Here is a 20,327-nt window from a genome sequence, read left to right as displayed (position 1 = left end):
CACCGTTGTATAGTCAGGGACTTAGCAGTGAGACCTTCTGGACTATGGTCGAGAAGATGATGATAGTGCTAACGACATTTGCCTCTAATGGTAGTGGTTGGGTGCTTGAGAAAGTTATCAAAATATTTGTGAACTTTGCCCGTTACCGACCTATAACCGGCTCGTGTTACATTGCATTACCATCAAAATTACAAAATTGCCCCGGTTTAATTAATATTCGTAACCATGAGGACGCAAATTGCTTCCTTTACTGCTATATTGCTGCATATCATTTGCACAACAATAATTGCTTAGATCGACCAGGAAGGAACTACAACACAGACAAAACTTCACCCGAAACTTACAAGCAAGCCAACCTTCATCAACCAACTGGACACTTCGATATGCCCATGGGGCTAGAAGACATCAATCAGTTCGAGAATCTAAATGAAGTTCGAATCAACGTTTTTGGTTATGATGGTAGAGACTTATTTCCACTCAGAGTGTCAAAGTTTGTCTCAAACTTCACAATGGATCTATTGCTTTTATACGAAGCAGACTGTTACCATTATGTGTTGATTACCAACTTGGTTAAAGTAGTCTGTCAACTCCGAAATACCAAATTTCGCTTTGCGTTTCATATTTGCCGGAGTTGTTTCTGGTTGTGTGAAGAAGGCCTTGCAAAGCTTACCGCACATATGGAAACCTGCTGTGAAAATGCGCCGGCTGTTTTTCGATTACCAGCTCCGGGAAAAAATTTATATAAATTCAAAAACTTGGCGGCTACCTGGTTTGTTACTTTGACTTCGAATCTTTCTTGTGTCCAGTAGCAGGATGCACGCCCCACGGGAACACTCATACACCAGAGTTAATGAAAAACACGAACCCTGTGGGTTTTCACTTGCGGTAATTGATCACTACTCAACAAAACCCATCTTCTTCCACGTGGACAGCTCTGAAGATTGCATTACTAAATTTGTAAACATGTTACAAACACTAGCCAAAGATACATACAAGCGCAAACGAGCTTTTCCTTTCTTCAGAGGTGACCGTAGGCAGTATCCGAAAAGTGCAGCTAGCGAATGTTGGATATGTAACGAAGCCTTTGACGATAATGATGAACAATCATCAATTGATCTGGGTCACTGCCACTACAGAGGACAATTTCTTGGCTGGGCTCATGAAAAATGCAATCGAGCACGAGGGAACGTCAACTTTACCCCTGTGGTGGATCATAATATACAAAATTATGATCTTCATCACATTTGTTTAGCCCTTCAATCTTGTGAGCCAACGACCACTGTAAGTGTAATTCCATCTACTGATGAAAAAAACATTTCCATGAATTTTGGAGTACTCGTGGAGACCATAACTCTGGATGATGGAAAAGTGATCAAAAGGTATGAAAATCTGAGGTTCATTGATTCATTCAAAATGATGAATTCGTCTCTAGAGAAGTTGGTTGACATTTTACCAAGAGATCGTTTTGGAATTTTTGCCTCTGTCTTTCCTAACCTATCCTCAACAGAATTGGAGCTCCTGCAGCAAAAAGGATATTACCCCTATTCATATGTTAGCGGTCGAGAAAAGTTCAGCGAAAAATCCTTACCGCCTCTTAATGAATGGCGTAACACTTTAGAAGGAAACACAGCAACAATAACTCATGAAAACTTGAACCACGCCAAGACGATGTGGAACACTCTGAATTGCCAAACTCTACAAGACTACCACGATGCATACTTGAAAACCGATTGCGCTCTTCTCGCATGCGTTTGTGAATTCCACAGAGAGCTCGGGTTCTCCACCTACAAACTCGATTGCATGCACTTTTACACACTGCCAACTATGGCTAAGGAAGCATCCATGAGAATATGCAAGGTGGAGGTCGAATTGCTTACAGAACGCGAGCAACTCAATATGATAGAAGGAGCAGTACGTGGGGGAGTATGTTCAGTCTACGAGATGAGAAAGTTTACAGCAAATAATAAATATTTACCAGATTACGACTCTTCACAACCCTCGACATTTGGCTTCTGCGTGGACGCCAATAACCTATACGGTGGCGTCATGCAAAACGAAAAACTCCCTCAGTCAAATTTTACGCTGAGCTCTGATATTACACTGGCTGAGATACTAAACTGTCCTGATGATGACCCTGTCAGTTACTTCGTGGAAGTCGACTTGCATTATCCAGCAAGTCTACACGATTACCATCAGGACTTCCCCCTCGCACCATCGAAAAATATTGTTGGGGATGACTGGCTCAGTGACTACCAAGTGAATTTGCGAGAGAGTCATAACTTGCCCCCTCAAAAGTTCCAAAACTGTTGCAGACTTTCTTCAGCAAAGAACATTATGTGCTGCATTACAAGCTGTTGAAACTGTATGTTAACTTGGGATTAGTCGTGAGGAAAATGCATCGTGTGCTACAGTTTACTCAAAACAATTGGTTAACACCCTATATAACACTGAACAGTTCGAATAAATTTGAGGAGAGTTTCTATAAACTAATGAACAACGCCGTTTATGGGAAAAACTGCGAATCGAAACGTCGACGGATGAAAATCGAGCTTACGAGAGACAAACCCTAACTATAGTAAGCAAGTTTGAGTTGGATACATTCAAAGTGTTTGGCGAGAACATGGCAGCTCTCTCCTCCCGCCCAAGAAAGATCTATTGGGATACACCAACTATAGTAGGGGCCACAATACTTGATCTAGCGAAATACTACTTGTATCAGTTTCACTATGGAACAATGCGATCTTCATTTGACTGTCGAGTACTTTATAGTGATACTGATAGCTTGCTATACCGGATCAATTGTGAAGATCTCTACCGTGAACTGAAGGAGAGCAATGTTCTTGATCAATTCGACTTCTCAAATTACCCAGAAGATCACGAACTGTACAGCGAAGAAAATAAGCGCGTCGTCTTAAAATTCAAAAACGAATTTGCTGGGGATTATATAAAAGAGTTTAAATGCCTGAAGCCAAAGCTGTACAGCATTACTTCCACTAGTGAGTATTTTACGTTTAATAATTCAAGAAAAAACTAACAAAGTACCAACTAACCTTGTATGATTGTCATAATTTGACTGCTTTTTTCTGTTCATAGGTAACCGAAAAATGTCCGCCAAAGGAATAACAAGAGCAGCCCAAAATTTGCTTCGACATGCAGACTACAATAATACACTTGTGACTGGTAGTACACTGCGCGCTGAAAACACAAGAATTGTTTCGGAAACGCATGTTCTACAAACGGTTTCAACGAATAAAATATGTCTCTCTGCTTTTGATAATAAACGCCACATTTTGAACGAGGGAAATAAAACACTACCAGTCGGCCACTATAAAATTGATCATTGCCGAGTCAAAGATTTTTCTTGGGATAGCGATGAAGTAGAGTGGGACTACAAAAATGTAGAAAATTATGCTCACCTTCTCCTAGATTCGAGTCCAAACTGGGACCATAATAATTGTTTTGTTGTACCGGATACAACAATAAGTGAAAGCCCGGAAGAATGGGAAACACCTGACCCGGGATTTGCAATGATAAGTATTATTAACGAGGACGATATTGATGGCGATGATATCGTAGATTTCGATGCTACCACCAGCTCCAGCTCTTCCTCCCCTAACCCATTCATTAATTATGAAGCTAATGAGTGCAGTGAAAGTAGTAGTAGCGATTATGAAGAAGAACCAGCATTTAATGTTGCACGCAGACAATAAACTTATTGTACTTAACTACGTAAATTGCGCCTTTTGAATTCCTAACCGTGTAAATTTTGTGTTTATGAGTGCTAAAACACGTTTCAATAAATTCTTCACTTGAAGCTCTTATCGGAACGAAATTTAGAACAAAGTTGGCTGTTTGACCGAAAACAAGATTGCCGCCTTGGAAATAGTCACATCTGGTAAACAATGAAAGTTAATCCCTTTCCGTCTAGGATAACCCCCTATTATCCCATGTTTAAGTATCGTAAGATAACCCCCCTCTCTCTTGAGACAGTATTTACTTACTACTACGGACCATATATTTTAATTTACTTACCATGAGATGGACCAGAAACTGTAACCTACTTACCATAAAACCGACCATATACTGTAACTTACTTACCGAAAACCGACCGTATATTGTAACTCACTTACCATAAAACGGACCATATATTGTAACTTACTTACCATAAGACGGATCCCATATGGCAACTTACTTACCATAAAACGAACCACACATGGTAAGTTATTTATGATAAAACGGACCACATAATGTAACTTACTTACCATATAACGGACCAAATATGGTCGTCAATTACTCACCATAAAACGGACCATATATGGTTGTTAATTACTCAGCATAAAACGGACCATATTTCGTGACTTACTCACCATAAAACGGAATATATATGGTAACTTACTTATAATAAGACGGACCATATATGGTAAATTACGTACCATAAAAGTGACCATATATGGTTACTTATTTAGCATAAAACGGGCCATAAATTGTAACTTACTTACCATAAAACGGACCAAATAAGGTCGTCAATTACTCACCATAAAACGGACAATATATGGTCGTTATTTACTCACCATAAAACGAACCATATATTGTAAATTACTTACCATAAAACGGACCAAATCTGGTAACTTACTTACCATAAGATGGACCATATAAAGTAACATACTTACCATAAAACGGACCAAAAATGTTAACTTATTTACGATAAGATGGACAATATATGGTAAATTACTTATCAAAAAACGGACCATAAATGACAATTTACTTATCATAAAACGGACTATATATGTTCGTTGATTACTCACCATAAAAAAGACCTTACATGGTAAATTAATTACCATAAAATGGACCATCTATTGTAACTTATTTACCATAAAAGGACCATATAGGATCGTTATTTATTCACCATAAAAGGGAACATATATGGTAACTTACTTAGCAAAAAACGGACCATATATTGTAACTTACTTAGCATAAAACAGACCATATATTGTAACTTATTTACCATCAAAAAGACCATATATGGTAACTTACTTACCACAAGATGGACCATATACTGTAACTTACTTACCAAAAAACCGACCAAATCTGGTAACTTACTTACCATAAGATGGACCATATAAAGTAACTTTCTTACCATAAAACCGACCATATATTGTAACTCACTTACCATAAAACGGACCATATATTGTAACTTACTTACCATAAGACAAACCACATATGGTAACTTACTTACCATAAAACGGACCATACATGGTAAATTACTTATGATGAAACGGACCATATAATGCAACTTACTTACCATATAACGGATCAAATATGGTCGTCAATTACTCACCATAAAATGGACCATAAATGTTCGTTAAATACTCAGCATAAAACGGACTATATAATGTAACTTACTTACCATAAAACGGAATATATATGGTAACTTACTTACCATAAGACAGATCATATATGGTAAAGTACGTACCATAAGAGGGACAATATACGGTAATTTACTTAGCAAAAAACGGACCATATATTGAAACTTACTTACCATAAAACGGACCATATATGGTAACTTGCTTAGCATAAGACGGACCATATATTGTAACTAACTTAGCTTAGAACGGACCATATATTTTAATTTACTTACCATAAGATGGACCATAAACTGTAACTTACTTACCATAAAACCGACCCCATACTGTAACTTACTTACCAAAAAACCGACCATATATTGTAAATCACTTACCATAAAACGGACCATATATTGTAACTTACTTACCATAAGACGGATCCCATATGGCAACTTACTTACCATAAAACGAACCACACATGGTAAGTTATTTATGATAAAACGGACCACATAATGTAACTTACTTACCATATAACGGACCAAATATGGTCGTCAATTACTCACCATAAAACGGACCATATATGGTTGTTAATTACTCAGCATAAAACGGACCATATTTCGTGACTTACTCACCATAAAACGGAATATATATGGTAACTTACTTATAATAAGACGGACCATATATGGTAAATTACGTACCATAAAAGTGACCATATATGGTTACTTATTTAGCATAAAACGGGCCATAAATTGTAACTTACTTACCATAAAACGGACCAAATAAGGTCGTCAATTACTCACCATAAAACGGACAATATATGGTCGTTATTTACTCACCATAAAACGAACCATATATTGTAAATTACTTACCATAAAACGGACCAAATCTGGTAACTTACTTACCATAAGATGGACCATATAAAGTAACATACTTACCATAAAACGGACCAAAAATGTTAACTTATTTACGATAAGATGGACAATATATGGTAAATTACTTATCAAAAAACGGACCATAAATGACAATTTACTTATCATAAAACGGACTATATATGTTCGTTGATTACTCACCATAAAAAAGACCTTACATGGTAAATTAATTACCATAAAATGGACCATCTATTGTAACTTATTTACCATAAAAGGACCATATAGGATCGTTATTTATTCACCATAAAAGGGAACATATATGGTAACTTACTTAGCAAAAAACGGACCATATATTGTAACTTACTTAGCATAAAACAGACCATATATTGTAACTTATTTACCATCAAAAAGACCATATATGGTAACTTACTTACCACAAGATGGACCATATACTGTAACTTACTTACCAAAAAACCGACCAAATCTGGTAACTTACTTACCATAAGATGGACCATATAAAGTAACTTTCTTACCATAAAACCGACCATATATTGTAACTCACTTACCATAAAACGGACCATATATTGTAACTTACTTACCATAAGACAAACCACATATGGTAACTTACTTACCATAAAACGGACCATACATGGTAAATTACTTATGATGAAACGGACCATATAATGCAACTTACTTACCATATAACGGATCAAATATGGTCGTCAATTACTCACCATAAAATGGACCATAAATGTTCGTTAAATACTCAGCATAAAACGGACTATATAATGTAACTTACTTACCATAAAACGGAATATATATGGTAACTTACTTACCATAAGACAGACCATATATGGTAAAGTACGTACCATAAGAGGGACAATATACGGTAATTTACTTAGCAAAAAACGGACCATATATTGAAACTTACTTACCATAAAACGGACCATATATGGTAACTTGCTTAGCATAAGACGGACCATATATTGTAACTAACTTAGCTTAGAACGGTCCATATATTTTAATTTACTTACCATAAGATGGACCATAAACTGTAACTTACTTACCATAAAACCGACCCCATACTGTAACTTACTTACCAAAAAACCGACCATATATTGTAAATCACTTACCATAAAACGGACCATATAATGTAGCTTACTTACCATATAATGGACCAAATATGGTCGTCAATTACTCACCATAAAACGGACCATATATTGTTGTTTATTACTCAGCATAAAACGGACCATATTTTGTAACTTACTTACCATAAAACGGAATATATATGGTAACTTATTTATAATAAGACGGACCATATATGGTAAATTACGTACCATAAAAGGGACCATATATGGTAATTTACTTAGCATAAAACGGACCAAATATTTAATCTTACTTGCCATAAAACAGATCATATATGGTCGTTGATTACTCACCATAAAACGGACTATATATGGTAAATCAATTACCATAAAATGGACCATATTTGGTTATTTATTTAGCATAAAACGGGCCATAAAGTGTAACTTACTTACCATAAAACGGACCAAATAAGGTCGTCAATTACTCACCATAAAACGCACAATATATGGTCGTTATTTACTCACCATAAAACGAACCATATATTGTAAATTACTTACCATAAAACGGACCAAATATGGTAACTTACATAGCATAAGATGGGCCATATAAAGTAACTTTCTTACCATAAAACGGACCATATATTGTAACTTATTTACCATAAGACGGACCATATATTGTAACTTACTTACCATAAAACGGACCATATATAGTAACTTACTTAGCAAAAAACCGACCATATATTGTAACTTACTTACCAGAAAACGGACCATATATTGTAACTTACTTACCATAAGACGGACCATATATTGTAACTTACTTACCATAAAGCGGACCATATATAGTAACTTACTTAGCATAAAACGGACCATATATTTTAACTTTATTAGCATAAAACGGACCATATAATGTAACTTACTTACCATAAAACTGATCATATATTGTAACTTACTTACCATAAGACGGACCAAATATTGTAACTTACTTACCATAAAACGGACCATATATTGTAATTTTATTAGCATAAAACGGACCATATATTGTAACTTATTTACTTTAAAACAGACCATATATGTTCACTTACTCACCATAAAGCGGACCATACATGGTAACTTTCTCAGCATAAAACGGACCATATATTGTAACTTACTTACCATAAAAGGGACCATATATTGTTACTTACTTACCATAAAACGGACCATATATTGTAATTTTATTAGCATAAAACGGACCATATATTGTAACTTATTTACTATAAAACAGACCATATATGTTCACTTACTCACCATAAAGCGGACCATACATGGTAACTTTCTCAGCATAAAACGGACCATATATTGTAACTTACTTACCATAAAACGGACCATATATTGTAACTTACTTACCATAAAACGGACCATTTATGGTAACTTACTTAGCATAAAACGGACCATATATTGTAACTTTATTAGCATAAAACGGACCATATATTGTAACTTATTTACTATAAAACAGCCCATATATGGTCACTTACTTACCATAAAGCGGACCATATATGTTAACTTTATTAGCATAAAACGAACCATATATTGTAACTTATTTACCATAAAATGGACCATATATCGTCACTTACTTATTATAAAACGAGCCATATATGGTCCACAAACGTTCCGTTTTAAGATCTGGCTGCGGTAACAACGTGTCCATATGTGGTAACTTTGTGGATAGCATTTTTTTATGGGAAGAAAATTTTCTCTTTCATATTGCAGAAGGTAATTTAAAGAAAAGTTTTTTCAAACGTGACCCATTTTATGCTAAGTTACCAATTTATAATGATCGTTGTATGTTTAGTAAGTTTGCATTAAAACCATATATGGCGTTTTATGATTGGTAAGTTTGTTTTATGGTGGTCAAATCGGGTTTGCCTTCTTGTCAATCGTAATTTTCAGGTATGACAAAACCATATTCACGGACGATATCGCCCTTATTCAAGTAGACCGTCAAATCCCGATACGTCACGTGATCGCCCTATGCCAGGAACAAGCCAGACATAAGACTCTCCTTGGTACGTGTGGAGTAGGCCGGATATCGACTACTGAGAAGCTGGTTCCAGATGTGTTGATGGAGACATACTTTTACGAGAACATGTTTTGGAGGTTTGGTCGCTGGTTCTTAATGAAGACAGACATTATGAAAGCCCGCAGGTATTGAAATTTTCCATTGTAACTTTATACAGGTATTTAGATCTTGCCCGTTTATGCTACCCTTTCCCCAACCCCTTAGTTAATTACCCCTTCCCCGCATATTATATGCACCCTCGTTATTTGCACCCCAGCTATATTTTTACATAGTAATTTACTATGAAAGGCACGTGTTTTGTGACCAGAAGATTGCATAACATACTGTGAGGGGGGAGAGACGGAGATCTATTTTTTTTCGTGAAATTACGCCGCTAATCAAGGTTACTAAGAAAAATTGGCTTCTGAATTGCACCTTAAGCAATTGAAAAATGAACTCACGAAATCCAATTTTAGGCTAATTATGGCAAAGAGCTTACTGCCAATTGAATATATACAGAAATGTTTCAATAAATAGAAGAGATTACCTTTCGTTCAGAAAAATCTCAAAATTAAAAATAAAAATAACCGCTTGGTCAGTGTTACATGCTAAAAAATCATAAACAAAACAATTATTGTTTTCCTATTAAAAAACAAAACTGCTCGAACTATCCTAAGATTTTGTTTCCCCCAGTTTCGTTTTTAAGTATATAAAGAGCAACAATGAGGCTCGTTAATGTGCGTTCGCACATGATGTTCCGACCAGCGCTCGTCTACATTTTTGAATTAACTGTCTTTTGACTTACTCTTTTGACAAAGCGATAATCAAAAGTAGATGTTTGAGTTCAAAAGAACCGTTACACAACCAAACAAATAATTGAACTAAAAAAATGCCATGCCTCATTACAACGAGATCTGCATTGAAAAGACTACGAGAAAAAAAACAACAACTACAAAAACGCGAAAACAAAAGTTTCACGTCAACCATTCAATATCTATTTTTAAAAGCACCTAGTAACAACGTCAGATTACAATTAGAGAAAACCCTAACTACACGAATTTAATTTTTCCTAACTACACAGCAGGCGGGATTTTTCCTTAGTGAGACTAGGTAACAATTCTACAAAAAAATAATGAGGCGAAACTCAAAAATCAATCAACATTTTTTAAACTGAATAATTTCAAGTCTTAAAAATCATTAGCTTTTAAAGAAATAATTATCAATAACTTTACTGAAGAGTCATAATGAAACCAATAAGAGCTGTCTTTGGTTAGACTAAGCCATAGGAACCGACTATAGATGAAGATAAATTACAAACATTGCGAAAACACAAATCAGTGAAGCCATTAAAATCATTAGCTATTATCTGAATATTATGTATTTTTATTTCAATTTCCATTTATACTAATTCAGCTGAATATATACTGAATGAATAAATAAGTTAAATTGGGCCACATTTGAAAATCATTGGGATCTGTTATTACGCGATTGTGCTAAAGGAAGAGAAAAAGAAACACAAATACACCACTCACATAACTTTTTATGAAAACACATTGTCCAACAAATGAAACATTAGTTACGTAATAAAATCAGTAAACATGTTATTTTTTAAAAAACAAGGGACCTCTCAATCATGAGAATACGTTGCAAGTTAGCAAAAACAACAACAAAAACTGAAAAAATTCAAAAATCCTTAAAATCTCAAAAAATGTATAATTTTATAAACCTCTATACACAGTCTTCTTTGGGTAACATTCTTCAATCAATCCTCACTTACAAGCTTATGAGACCTGTCAGCATCTTACGTCTACCTAAAGAATAAAAAAACAGGCTAATACAGCAAATTCAAAAAAATGAACGAGCAAAGTGTCAAAGCTATGAAAAAATGAATTTTTCAGTAAAAACATTTTCCAATTTCAATTGATTTTTAAGAGCAATGGGATTCTTCGTAGAAACCCATTGCTCTTAAACCGTAGTATCAACGCCATTAAATTCAATAGCCTTCAACGAGAGCTAATAAATACGCTAAGTTATGCCTCCGTGAGGCAACAAAAAGATGGGATGTTTGTCACTCATATATAATCAATAAGACATTACAAAAAGTCATTGACTGTGAAAACAAAAAAATTACAGGCAAAATCCAAGAAAAATGGTAGACAATTGCGCTAGGAGTGTCGATACCCTTTAACCATAAGCTTTTCTTTGGAAACTTTATTATGATCCATTGAACGTCATCATCTCTAAGCCAATGAAACTATAAATAATAGGATAACGTGTTAAGATTCCAAAAAGAACCAGAATCAAGAAAAAGAGATCCAAAAATTTTAAAAAAATTTATGAAAACACGTGCATCGATGTCATAACACCAACAGTTAAAACATAAAACCTTTCAATAGATTAATTTCTGTTGATTTAGGAAAGAAAAGTCCGGTCATTACTGAGATCGACTTACAGTTCACGAACTAAGGATTAAGATCGTTTAATGTTTAAAAAAATTATCGAAAATCATTTTTAAATTCTCAACAGCCGTAAATCTAAAAGCTTTCAACGAAAGCAAATTAATAGGCTCAATTGTCCCTCGACTGGACAACAAAGACATTTCTCATGCATAGGTAATTGATAGGACATCACAATAAGTCTTATGACTATGGAAACAACAACAAATACAGGCAAAAACAAAAAATTCAGTGGAAAAGTGCGAAGCCATTCAGGGTCGAAGCCATTTAAACCCTAAATTTTTCTTTGAAAATTTTGTCCAGGATCCTTTGAAAAAATTCTCTAAGCCAATGGGAGATATTAATATCAGGAGAATGTGATCAGATTTCAAGAGGGACCAATAAAACAAAAAATCCAATTTTTTTTTTAAGTTTTGAAATTTTGAATCATTGAAATCTTATAACAAATATTTAGAAGAGAAACCAATAACCAGAATAGTTGTGGGTGCAATAGAAAGCAAGGGGACCGCATCATTACTGAAGCTGACTTACAATTCACGAAAATAGTTGATAATTGGTTAATATTTAAAAAGTTTCTCGAAAAAACCATTTTTAAAGTCTTAACAGCCATTAGCTGTCCACTCAAAGCTGTAGATAGGTTCTCCTAATGCTCATTATGAATTCTATTGCACTTTTGGGCAACCATTTCATGCCATAGGTCTCCAAAAACTTAGTAAAATCTCAAAAAAAAATCAAAATTTCATTTAAAATTATGAGTCGTAGCCATACAAGCGATTCTTTGAGAACAAATGTTTTGTCCATTGGGCTTCATTAGACTGTGAATCATTAACAGAACCTCGGGATGAAAAATGACTAGTCTCTATGTGACATCAGAAAACAAAAATAATATGATTTTTTTTTAAAAAAAGAGCTCTCAAATAGAAGTTGAGTTTTTTTATAGTAAACTTCCCTATGAGACCAGAACTAGTCTTTTTTTATCGGCTTTCGTTTATTAGGAACTCAATATTGATTCTTTTTGTGGCTTTAAATGTAATTTTGAATCAAAATTTTGTATAAAAATTATCTTAATTGGAAGAATTGCACTAATTACACATAAATTACACTAAAAGTGAACAAAATATCACAGGTTCACACAAAACTTCAATCCTCGATAACTCCTCGAAAAATAGGAAATTCAAAACAATATCTTTTTAATTTTGAATTCTACGCTGGACGAGGTTTATAATGATAACACTCACAATTCTCTACGATGAATATATCGATCGGCCAAAATTGACTGATTAAAAAAACCCATTTGAGTATATAGTTCCTGCCCCCCACAAGTGGGGTCGGAACAATTAAAAACCTTAATTCTCCTCTTAAGAGACATCAAATGGGTGAGAGAGCTAGCCCTCCCTTCAATTTGGTCAGTTTGGGTTTTTTAAATCCCAAATTAATAATTTGACGGGCTTCTGTGCAATTTTTTTTGCAATTTCTCTACAATTTCTTGCGTTCATTTCGGTCTAATTAAAATATTTGTGTTATTATGCATGGTGGAAACACAGTGTCAGAAAACTCAATCAACTCCCGCGGGGGGGGGACAGTTAAACAGCTGTAGTATCAACAATCTATCCGTCCTTTTTTAGAATTTTGCCAGACAACAGTGTCTGCTATGGTGACAGTGGGGGGCCTCTATACATCTTAGAGGGTAAATTCAGAGAACCCCAGTGTCTGTATGGAGTAGTGAGTCATTTCTACAGAGACGGACGGGAAAACTGCCAGGGAAGAAATTTCTTTGCCAGTATTCCCCATTTCAAGGGGTGGATCCGAGACATAATTCAGAGTACACCCAGACCTCCGGTGATCACGTGAACAAACTTATTTGAATTACTGTTATCAATTATCAATCAATATCTATTGTGCTAAAATTTATTTTTCAAAAATATTGGGGTGGAAAATGTGTTTTTTAAGCAGCAAATACTGTAAAGAGTTTTTTAGGTCCCACGAAATCAGCACCATTCGTGAAAACAGTAGAACCATAAAGGTTATTTTGCCTCGATTTCTATGAATGGTCCCCTATTTCAGAATTCGTTGTTTCTAAACATAAGAAAATCGTAGATAAGTCCAGTTTTAGTTATAGAAAACGACGAAAGCTCTTACGTTTTTTCTTATGTAACCTACAGTTAAGGTGTAATAATCCATCAAATCATATGCCGCCCAGGGCAAAGTTCCGCCGAAAAAACGCAAGAATTGAGGGCAATCCGGCGATAAAAAGTTTATGCCACAAAAGTCTTACACTTTTTAGCGTTGATTAAGATGAATGCGGTGAGTTTTTATAGAATTTAGCAATGAGTTTAGCTGGTACGTTTGGTAGGAAAAGAGGAATTTTTCCGTTTGAAATGAAATAAAAAAGTAATCATTCTGAAATTCGCAACCGAACTAATTAATGGATGGTGACTGAAAGATTTTCTTCTCGACGGAAAGAATTTCTTAGTAGTTTTTCCAGCATATGAAAATTTTCCTCATATTGTTGCGGTAGACATACTGAATACCAACAAACAGTGGTTAGCTGCGATATTTGTAAAGTACTTTTTTGCAACAGAACGCAATTGAGAATTCTTTTTTCCCGCACAACGTTTTTAATCAGCAAATTCCATAATAGTGCGCTGTATTGCACACTAAAACAGTCAACGTCCATTGACACGACACAAGAAGAAGAAGAAGAAGAAGATTGCACACTGAATTGCATATATTTATCCGCCACGCAAAGACTCAATCAAATTAAGGCAAATTGCATCGACAAGCTAAAACAGCCGAAAGCAGTCTCTAAAACGTTTTAGATTTTTTTCCGTTTGTGCCCCCCCCCCCCAGAACCACATGCCATATTTTTACATAATGATTTACTATGTAAGGATATATGCTCTGTAACTCCGGGGAGTAAAACGCACTGCGATTTCATCATCTTGGTTTCACTGACTGACAATCAATGTTGCTGCGGTAGTAATTCTGGGCCCTGTTGGCTTTATGGTGCTCTCTCTCTCCCTTCCTCTCTCTCTCTCTCTCTCTCTCTCTCTCTCTCTCTCTCTCCCTCTCTCTCTCTCTCTCTCTCTCTCTCCTCTCTCTCTCTCTCTCTCTCTCTCTCTCTCTCCTCTCTCTCTCCTCCCTCTCTCTCTCTCTCTCTCTCTCTCTCTCTCTCTCTCTCTCTCTCTCTCTCCTCTCTCTCTCTCTCTCTCTCTCTCTCTCTCTCTCCCCTCTCTCTCTCTCTCTCTCTCTCTCTCTCCCTCTCTCTCTCTCCTCTCTCTCTCTCTCTCTCTCTCTCTCTCTCTCTCTCTCTCTCTCGCTCGCTCGTCCTCTCTCTCTCTCTCTCTCTCTCTCACACACACACACACTCAGTCACTCTCTCTTTCTCTCTCTCTCTCTCTCTCTCTCTCTCTCTCTCTCTCTCTTCCTCTCTCTCTCTCTCTCTCTCTCTCTCTCTCTCTCTCTCTTCCTCTCTCTCTCTCTCTCTCTCTCTCTCTCTCTCTTCTCTCTCTTTCTTTCTTTCTCTCTCTCCAGCCTAGTAACTTCGTTTTTCCTCCTCAACAGGCTAATGTCGCTCTCGCAGAAAGGAGCGCCTATTATGCGTGCTCCTCCGACACGGATGGAACCTCTTATTAGAAAAAGGCAGAAAAAGGAAATGCAGGTTTTTGCAGTACTTGGACTGTCCGCAGACTTTGGTGCTCCAGCGCTAATTGCACACTACTTGACATAAGCCATCTTTGCTTTTAGAGAAAATAGGCCCAAAAAATTACAAGTAGCCCTTCAAAATTCTAGAAAACTAATATTAACACAAAATTTACGTCCACAAATTATCGTGTCACTTCTGGTGCCATTTCATAACTGTCTTTTTCAAAAAATTGGCAAGATAATTTTACAAGGTAACCTTTGAAGTTCTAAATGGGCTAATAGTAATTTTATTCCGGTAAGTTCATCTTCGGCATGTTGGGTTTCAAATGTAAGAAATTGTCGTTTCTTTGCATGCAAATTTTGAGTGTTTTTATTAATATTGGTGTCAAATGTTATCTTGGAGACGAAATTTTTTGGACGCAATTTTTGTGAAAAAAACGTGAAAATGTAATGAATTTCCTTTTTAGCTCATTTATAAAACTATTTGACCAATTATGATAGTTTTGTGTTTCTCGTTTAACTATTACAGATTTTTTTTGAAACCTTGATAAAGATTTATTTCATTGAATCGTTCTCATGGAGCTTTAATTTGATCAGTCCACTTTTTTTTATTAGTTCCATAAAAATCAGTCCATTTTCCATGATTTCCTTCTGCTTGAAACCGACCATATTCTAAGCGACGAATTCTTACGTTTTAAGAACCGAACATCAGGGCTCCCTCAAGTGATAGCCAAACTAATTTTTCAACTCGATTGCTGTTACCAAAATCACTAAAAATTTTGTCTGCGAATAACATGACATTCTCTAACATTTAAAGCCATCCAGTTAATTGCCGTGTCCATGGCAAAGACCACTAAAATGTCAAAACTAAATTGTCCAAGTTTAGCAAAAGAGTTTCATTTTCTTCTTCAGTTTATTACAGCTATTTATACGATAGCTATTTTACTTTACATCTTACGGTTCTAGGAAATTGGCCGAAAACGCTTTAAGCCGACAAGGAAGAAAATGAGAAATTTTAACCGACATCATGTTATCAATTTTGGTAAAAAACATCATTGTAGTTCGGTGAACCGTTATCTTTGGTGTGCAGTTGGATGGTGCTCCACGCGACCTCTCAATGCCCCCCCCCCCGACCCCACCCCCCATCTGGTGGGGGAAGGAGAGGGGTAGGATGCAACGCAACCATGCATATACTTTCGTTTCGCTAGTTGATAAAAAAATATTCGCTGTTTGACCGTTTGAAAAAATGCTGCTTTAAATAAGCTAATCAGAGCTTCCGGTTAAATATACTAGCACATTTTGCGTAAATTGTCTTCTAAATTTTTCATTTTTTGTTTGTGGGCTGGACGCCCTGTCGGCCAATATGGCATCTATCACCCTTTTTGCTTGCCTTTAGAAAAGTGAAATGTAAATTGTAAACTGAGAGTTTCATCTCTTTTTAGGGCTGCAAAAATGTTTGCCAAAGGAAATTTCCTCATCGTTTTATTTAAAACAATGTGAAATTGTTCTGAACTGTCTGTTTTTTTTCCCTCGTGGACAAAACTTTTTTTAAACCATTTGCGAACCAAATAATTTGCCTCTTTTTAAAACTTATAAATGGCTGTCTTAGATTGGTGATTGGTGAGACTAGTCCTTACAATTAATACATATATCAATAAGAGGAAATTGAAAACGCTGACCAATAAACCATTTCTGATATAAAATAACCATTTTCAGATATCTATCACAAACTAAAACAGTCAACAACTTTGAATTGAAAGAATTCATTTTTACTTACTAGCTATCTGAAATTACAGATAATTCCAACTTTTGATTTCCGACCCGTGTTGAGAATTTTTTCGCTTTGAGTCATAAGAAATTGTCGGTTTTTGTAAGTTTTACTTCGCCAATACCGATCAAAATCCTTACTTTTTTCATCGTTTTGATCGGTTTTCGTCGGTATTTAAACGGAAGAATTGTCGGTTTTCGTCGGCTTTAAAATGGAGTACAGCCGTGTTTCGTCGGTTCCAAACGAACGAAAAATAGGCTTTAGACATGTTTCTTTATATGTTCAATTGTATTACATTACTCACGGTAAGCTGCTGATGGAAACTTTGCGTCTCTTTTGTTTATCACCGCTACTGATTATTTAATTACTTCTTTCTTTTTTTATCATAATTTTGGTGTCATTGATGGTACCACGTGAAAACTTCAGAGACAAAAAAAAGTGACCAAAAGCGTCGAAAAGAAAGCAATGATGCCCGTGAAAAGAACAGCCTGAAATGACTAGATAAGCTGCTTTAAACAGGGTCGCTTTTGCCTAATGTTGTTGCACAGAAATTATTTTTAAAAAACTAATTTATTTTTTTAATTATTATCAAAATGTGCGCTTGTCAATTTGAGAGGTGTTATATTATTCCACCGAGGGAAAAGTTTTGAAAAATGTTTTTCACATCCTTTATCCCTTTGGCCCGGACATTTCCATCCTCACTTTTTGACGTTTCATTTCATTTTATTGTTCAAGAATAACAATATCATATTCCCATAGCTAAATTAGCAAAAATATTAAAACCTAAATATACATTTAGTCCAGATTATAACTCCACTTTATTTCCAATAGTCGCATCCACCATTAATTCCTCCTCCAAAATTCCACCTGGTGTTGGTTTTTCCGCCGGGTGCAATCAATCCACCTTGAGTCGCGAATGTGGTTCATCTTGAGGGGTCCGTCGAATAACTTCACCTCGAACCTCCCGCTGGAAGTGTCTGGGTCAAACTGGATGTCGCATTTCTGGATAAACCCGATGATCCATTCGTCTGCGTCGTCGTGGATACTTTCGAGGTGTTTACAGTTGCGGTCGACGTTTTGTTGCGGAAGTATGATGACACGACCTGAAGAGAATTTAATGGAAAGTTTTCTTAATTCAGACCTCTTGAGTTTGATTGATGAATCTTTTCCGTCTGAACCCCCCCCCCCCACACCCCCCACAGAGCACACGTGCCATAACATTAAATCATTATGTAAAAATATGGCACATTTGTCTAGGGTGCAAATAATATGCACCCACTAAGATGGGGGGCAGAAACGGAAAGATCAGATTAATTATCTCAAGCCAAACGCCCTGGCTCAACATTTTTGCGGATAAAAATTTTTATGAAGCCACTAAAATCTTGCTTGAATAGTGCTAAGAGAATGTTAAATTCGCTCAGAAAACACTCAGAAAATGCATAATTCACAATGAGTATTAGAGAATTATCGGTTTGGCTATTTTCAGATCTTGACAGCGATTTTTAAGGATTTTTTAGATCTTCAAGGAAAAAATGCTTGATGCAGCAACTAACGCAACATGATGGCCATAAAACAGACCATAAAGTAATCATAAAATTTCTTTCAAAGCTTTTAACATTCTTAATTAGGTAACGCCTCAGTTCACAAATCGTCGTTTCTAAACATAACAAAAGAGTTGGTATAACTAAGAAGCCGAACATAACGAAGCCTTCCTACGAATATTACCGACAATTTCTTAGGTGGCGGTTAAGCAATCCGATTGACAAGCAAGCCGAATTTAGGAAAGTTGTCTAGTAAGCCAAAAAAAAAACTTTGCTTTTCTGTTATCCCTCGTGCCCTCGTGGGCTTTATGGCTTCACCGCAATAACCGGTCCGTGGTTTCTGCATTACAATCTACAGTGGATTCGAGGGATGACATGGATAGTGGTCCGCTAGAGCTTGCAGCCACTAGATGACTACATGCCTAAAAATTGACCTATTTTGTTTCAATGGTGTCTGGAATACCTTATAAGTTGCGAAAAACTAAGCGCAGTCTTGATTGTAACGATTAACAATATACTATTTCTGATAGGTTACAAAACTGATTACATAATTTTCGACTTACTTTGCGTCGACCATTTTGTTACGTTGAAGCCAAGCATACCAAACAAACTGAACGGTAAAGCAAAGTAAGCCGAAGTAAAAGAAACTTTAGATGAAAGCAGGCCGGAAACTATGTAATGATTTTGTAATATTTTACAAAACAAAATACAATGTTAACTGGATTGCCAGGATGCGCTTATTATTTTTAATTTATAATATATTCCAGTGCACCACTTAAACAAAAATACATCACTCTTTAGACATCTAGTGGTTGCGAGACTTAGTAGATCGCTGTCCATGTGACCATGCTACTCCTCCTCTGTGAGATGTTATACGGAAACTGCGGGGGTAAGTTATCGCAGCTAGCGAAGCTGGGACGCGCGCGAATCGCGCCTGCCTGCCCGCCAGGGACAACATACCATATCTCTATCTCGGAAATTTTCGACTATTTGACCTCTTCAAAATTCGGCTTGATTTCTTACAGACTTGTTTGACCGCCACCAAACAGAACATAACGATGACTTCTAATTTCTTTCGTACATCCTGAACATTTCTTACATCGTTTTTTAGGTTTTCTGGACTAGAGCGGCTCTGCAGTGATATGTGAAATAAACAACATTTTGTGAACAATTTTTACCTGTTGATATCCGATCTGCTTGAACTTGACAGTGAATTTGTTCTCTTCGGGGTAACAATCGTAATACATGACAGTCAGTTCCGAAACATCGGGCGCCTTTTTAAACGAAAACACCCCAATGCTCAGAAAGCCGAAAATAACCACCAGCAAAGCAACAAACGGGTGTGGCAAAGAATTTCATGACTAATTTTGAAATAGATTTAAGTTATAACTTATTTGATAATAAATATGAGATGAAACCAGTAAATACCGTTGCTCGATTAGCTTCTCTAGTTTGTTCACGTAAAATGTTTGCCCAAAGGTCATTCTATAAACAATAAAAGGTAAATTTATGCATTGTTGTTGGTTAAGATATTCAGTGATGGTGCCATATTGCGTAGCTGGTTTCATTGTTTTCTGGTTGGTGGT

At 35.9% G+C, this 20,327-nt stretch overlaps 1 protein-coding gene and 1 pseudogene across 1 annotated transcript in view; one reads left to right on the top strand and one right to left on the bottom strand.

The window, feature by feature from the left end:
- The window catches only part of LOC142349471 (mast cell protease 1A-like), a 39,251-nt gene extending 25,533 nt beyond the window's left edge, over positions 1 to 13,718 (top strand). Inside the window, exons 3-4 of the mRNA XM_075401054.1 lie at positions 9,223 to 9,477; positions 13,413 to 13,718. Of these exons, the coding sequence (XP_075257169.1) occupies positions 9,223 to 9,477; positions 13,413 to 13,638 (481 nt within the window). The 3' untranslated portion in view covers positions 13,639 to 13,718. The remainder of the gene's footprint in view (positions 1 to 9,222; positions 9,478 to 13,412) is intronic.
- A 4,227-nt stretch (positions 13,719 to 17,945) lies between these two features.
- On the bottom strand, positions 17,946 to 20,093 carry LOC142349176 (uncharacterized; annotated as a pseudogene).
- Between the last annotated feature and the right edge of the window lie 234 nt (positions 20,094 to 20,327).

The sequence above is a fragment of the Convolutriloba macropyga genome, chromosome 11, assembly GCF_964194025.1.
Source record: "Convolutriloba macropyga chromosome 11, txConMacr16.3, whole genome shotgun sequence".
Lineage (NCBI taxonomy): Eukaryota > Metazoa > Xenacoelomorpha > Acoela > Convolutidae > Convolutriloba > Convolutriloba macropyga.
Note: the sequence above shows the minus strand (reverse complement) of the source record. Positions and strands in the feature narration are given on the sequence as shown.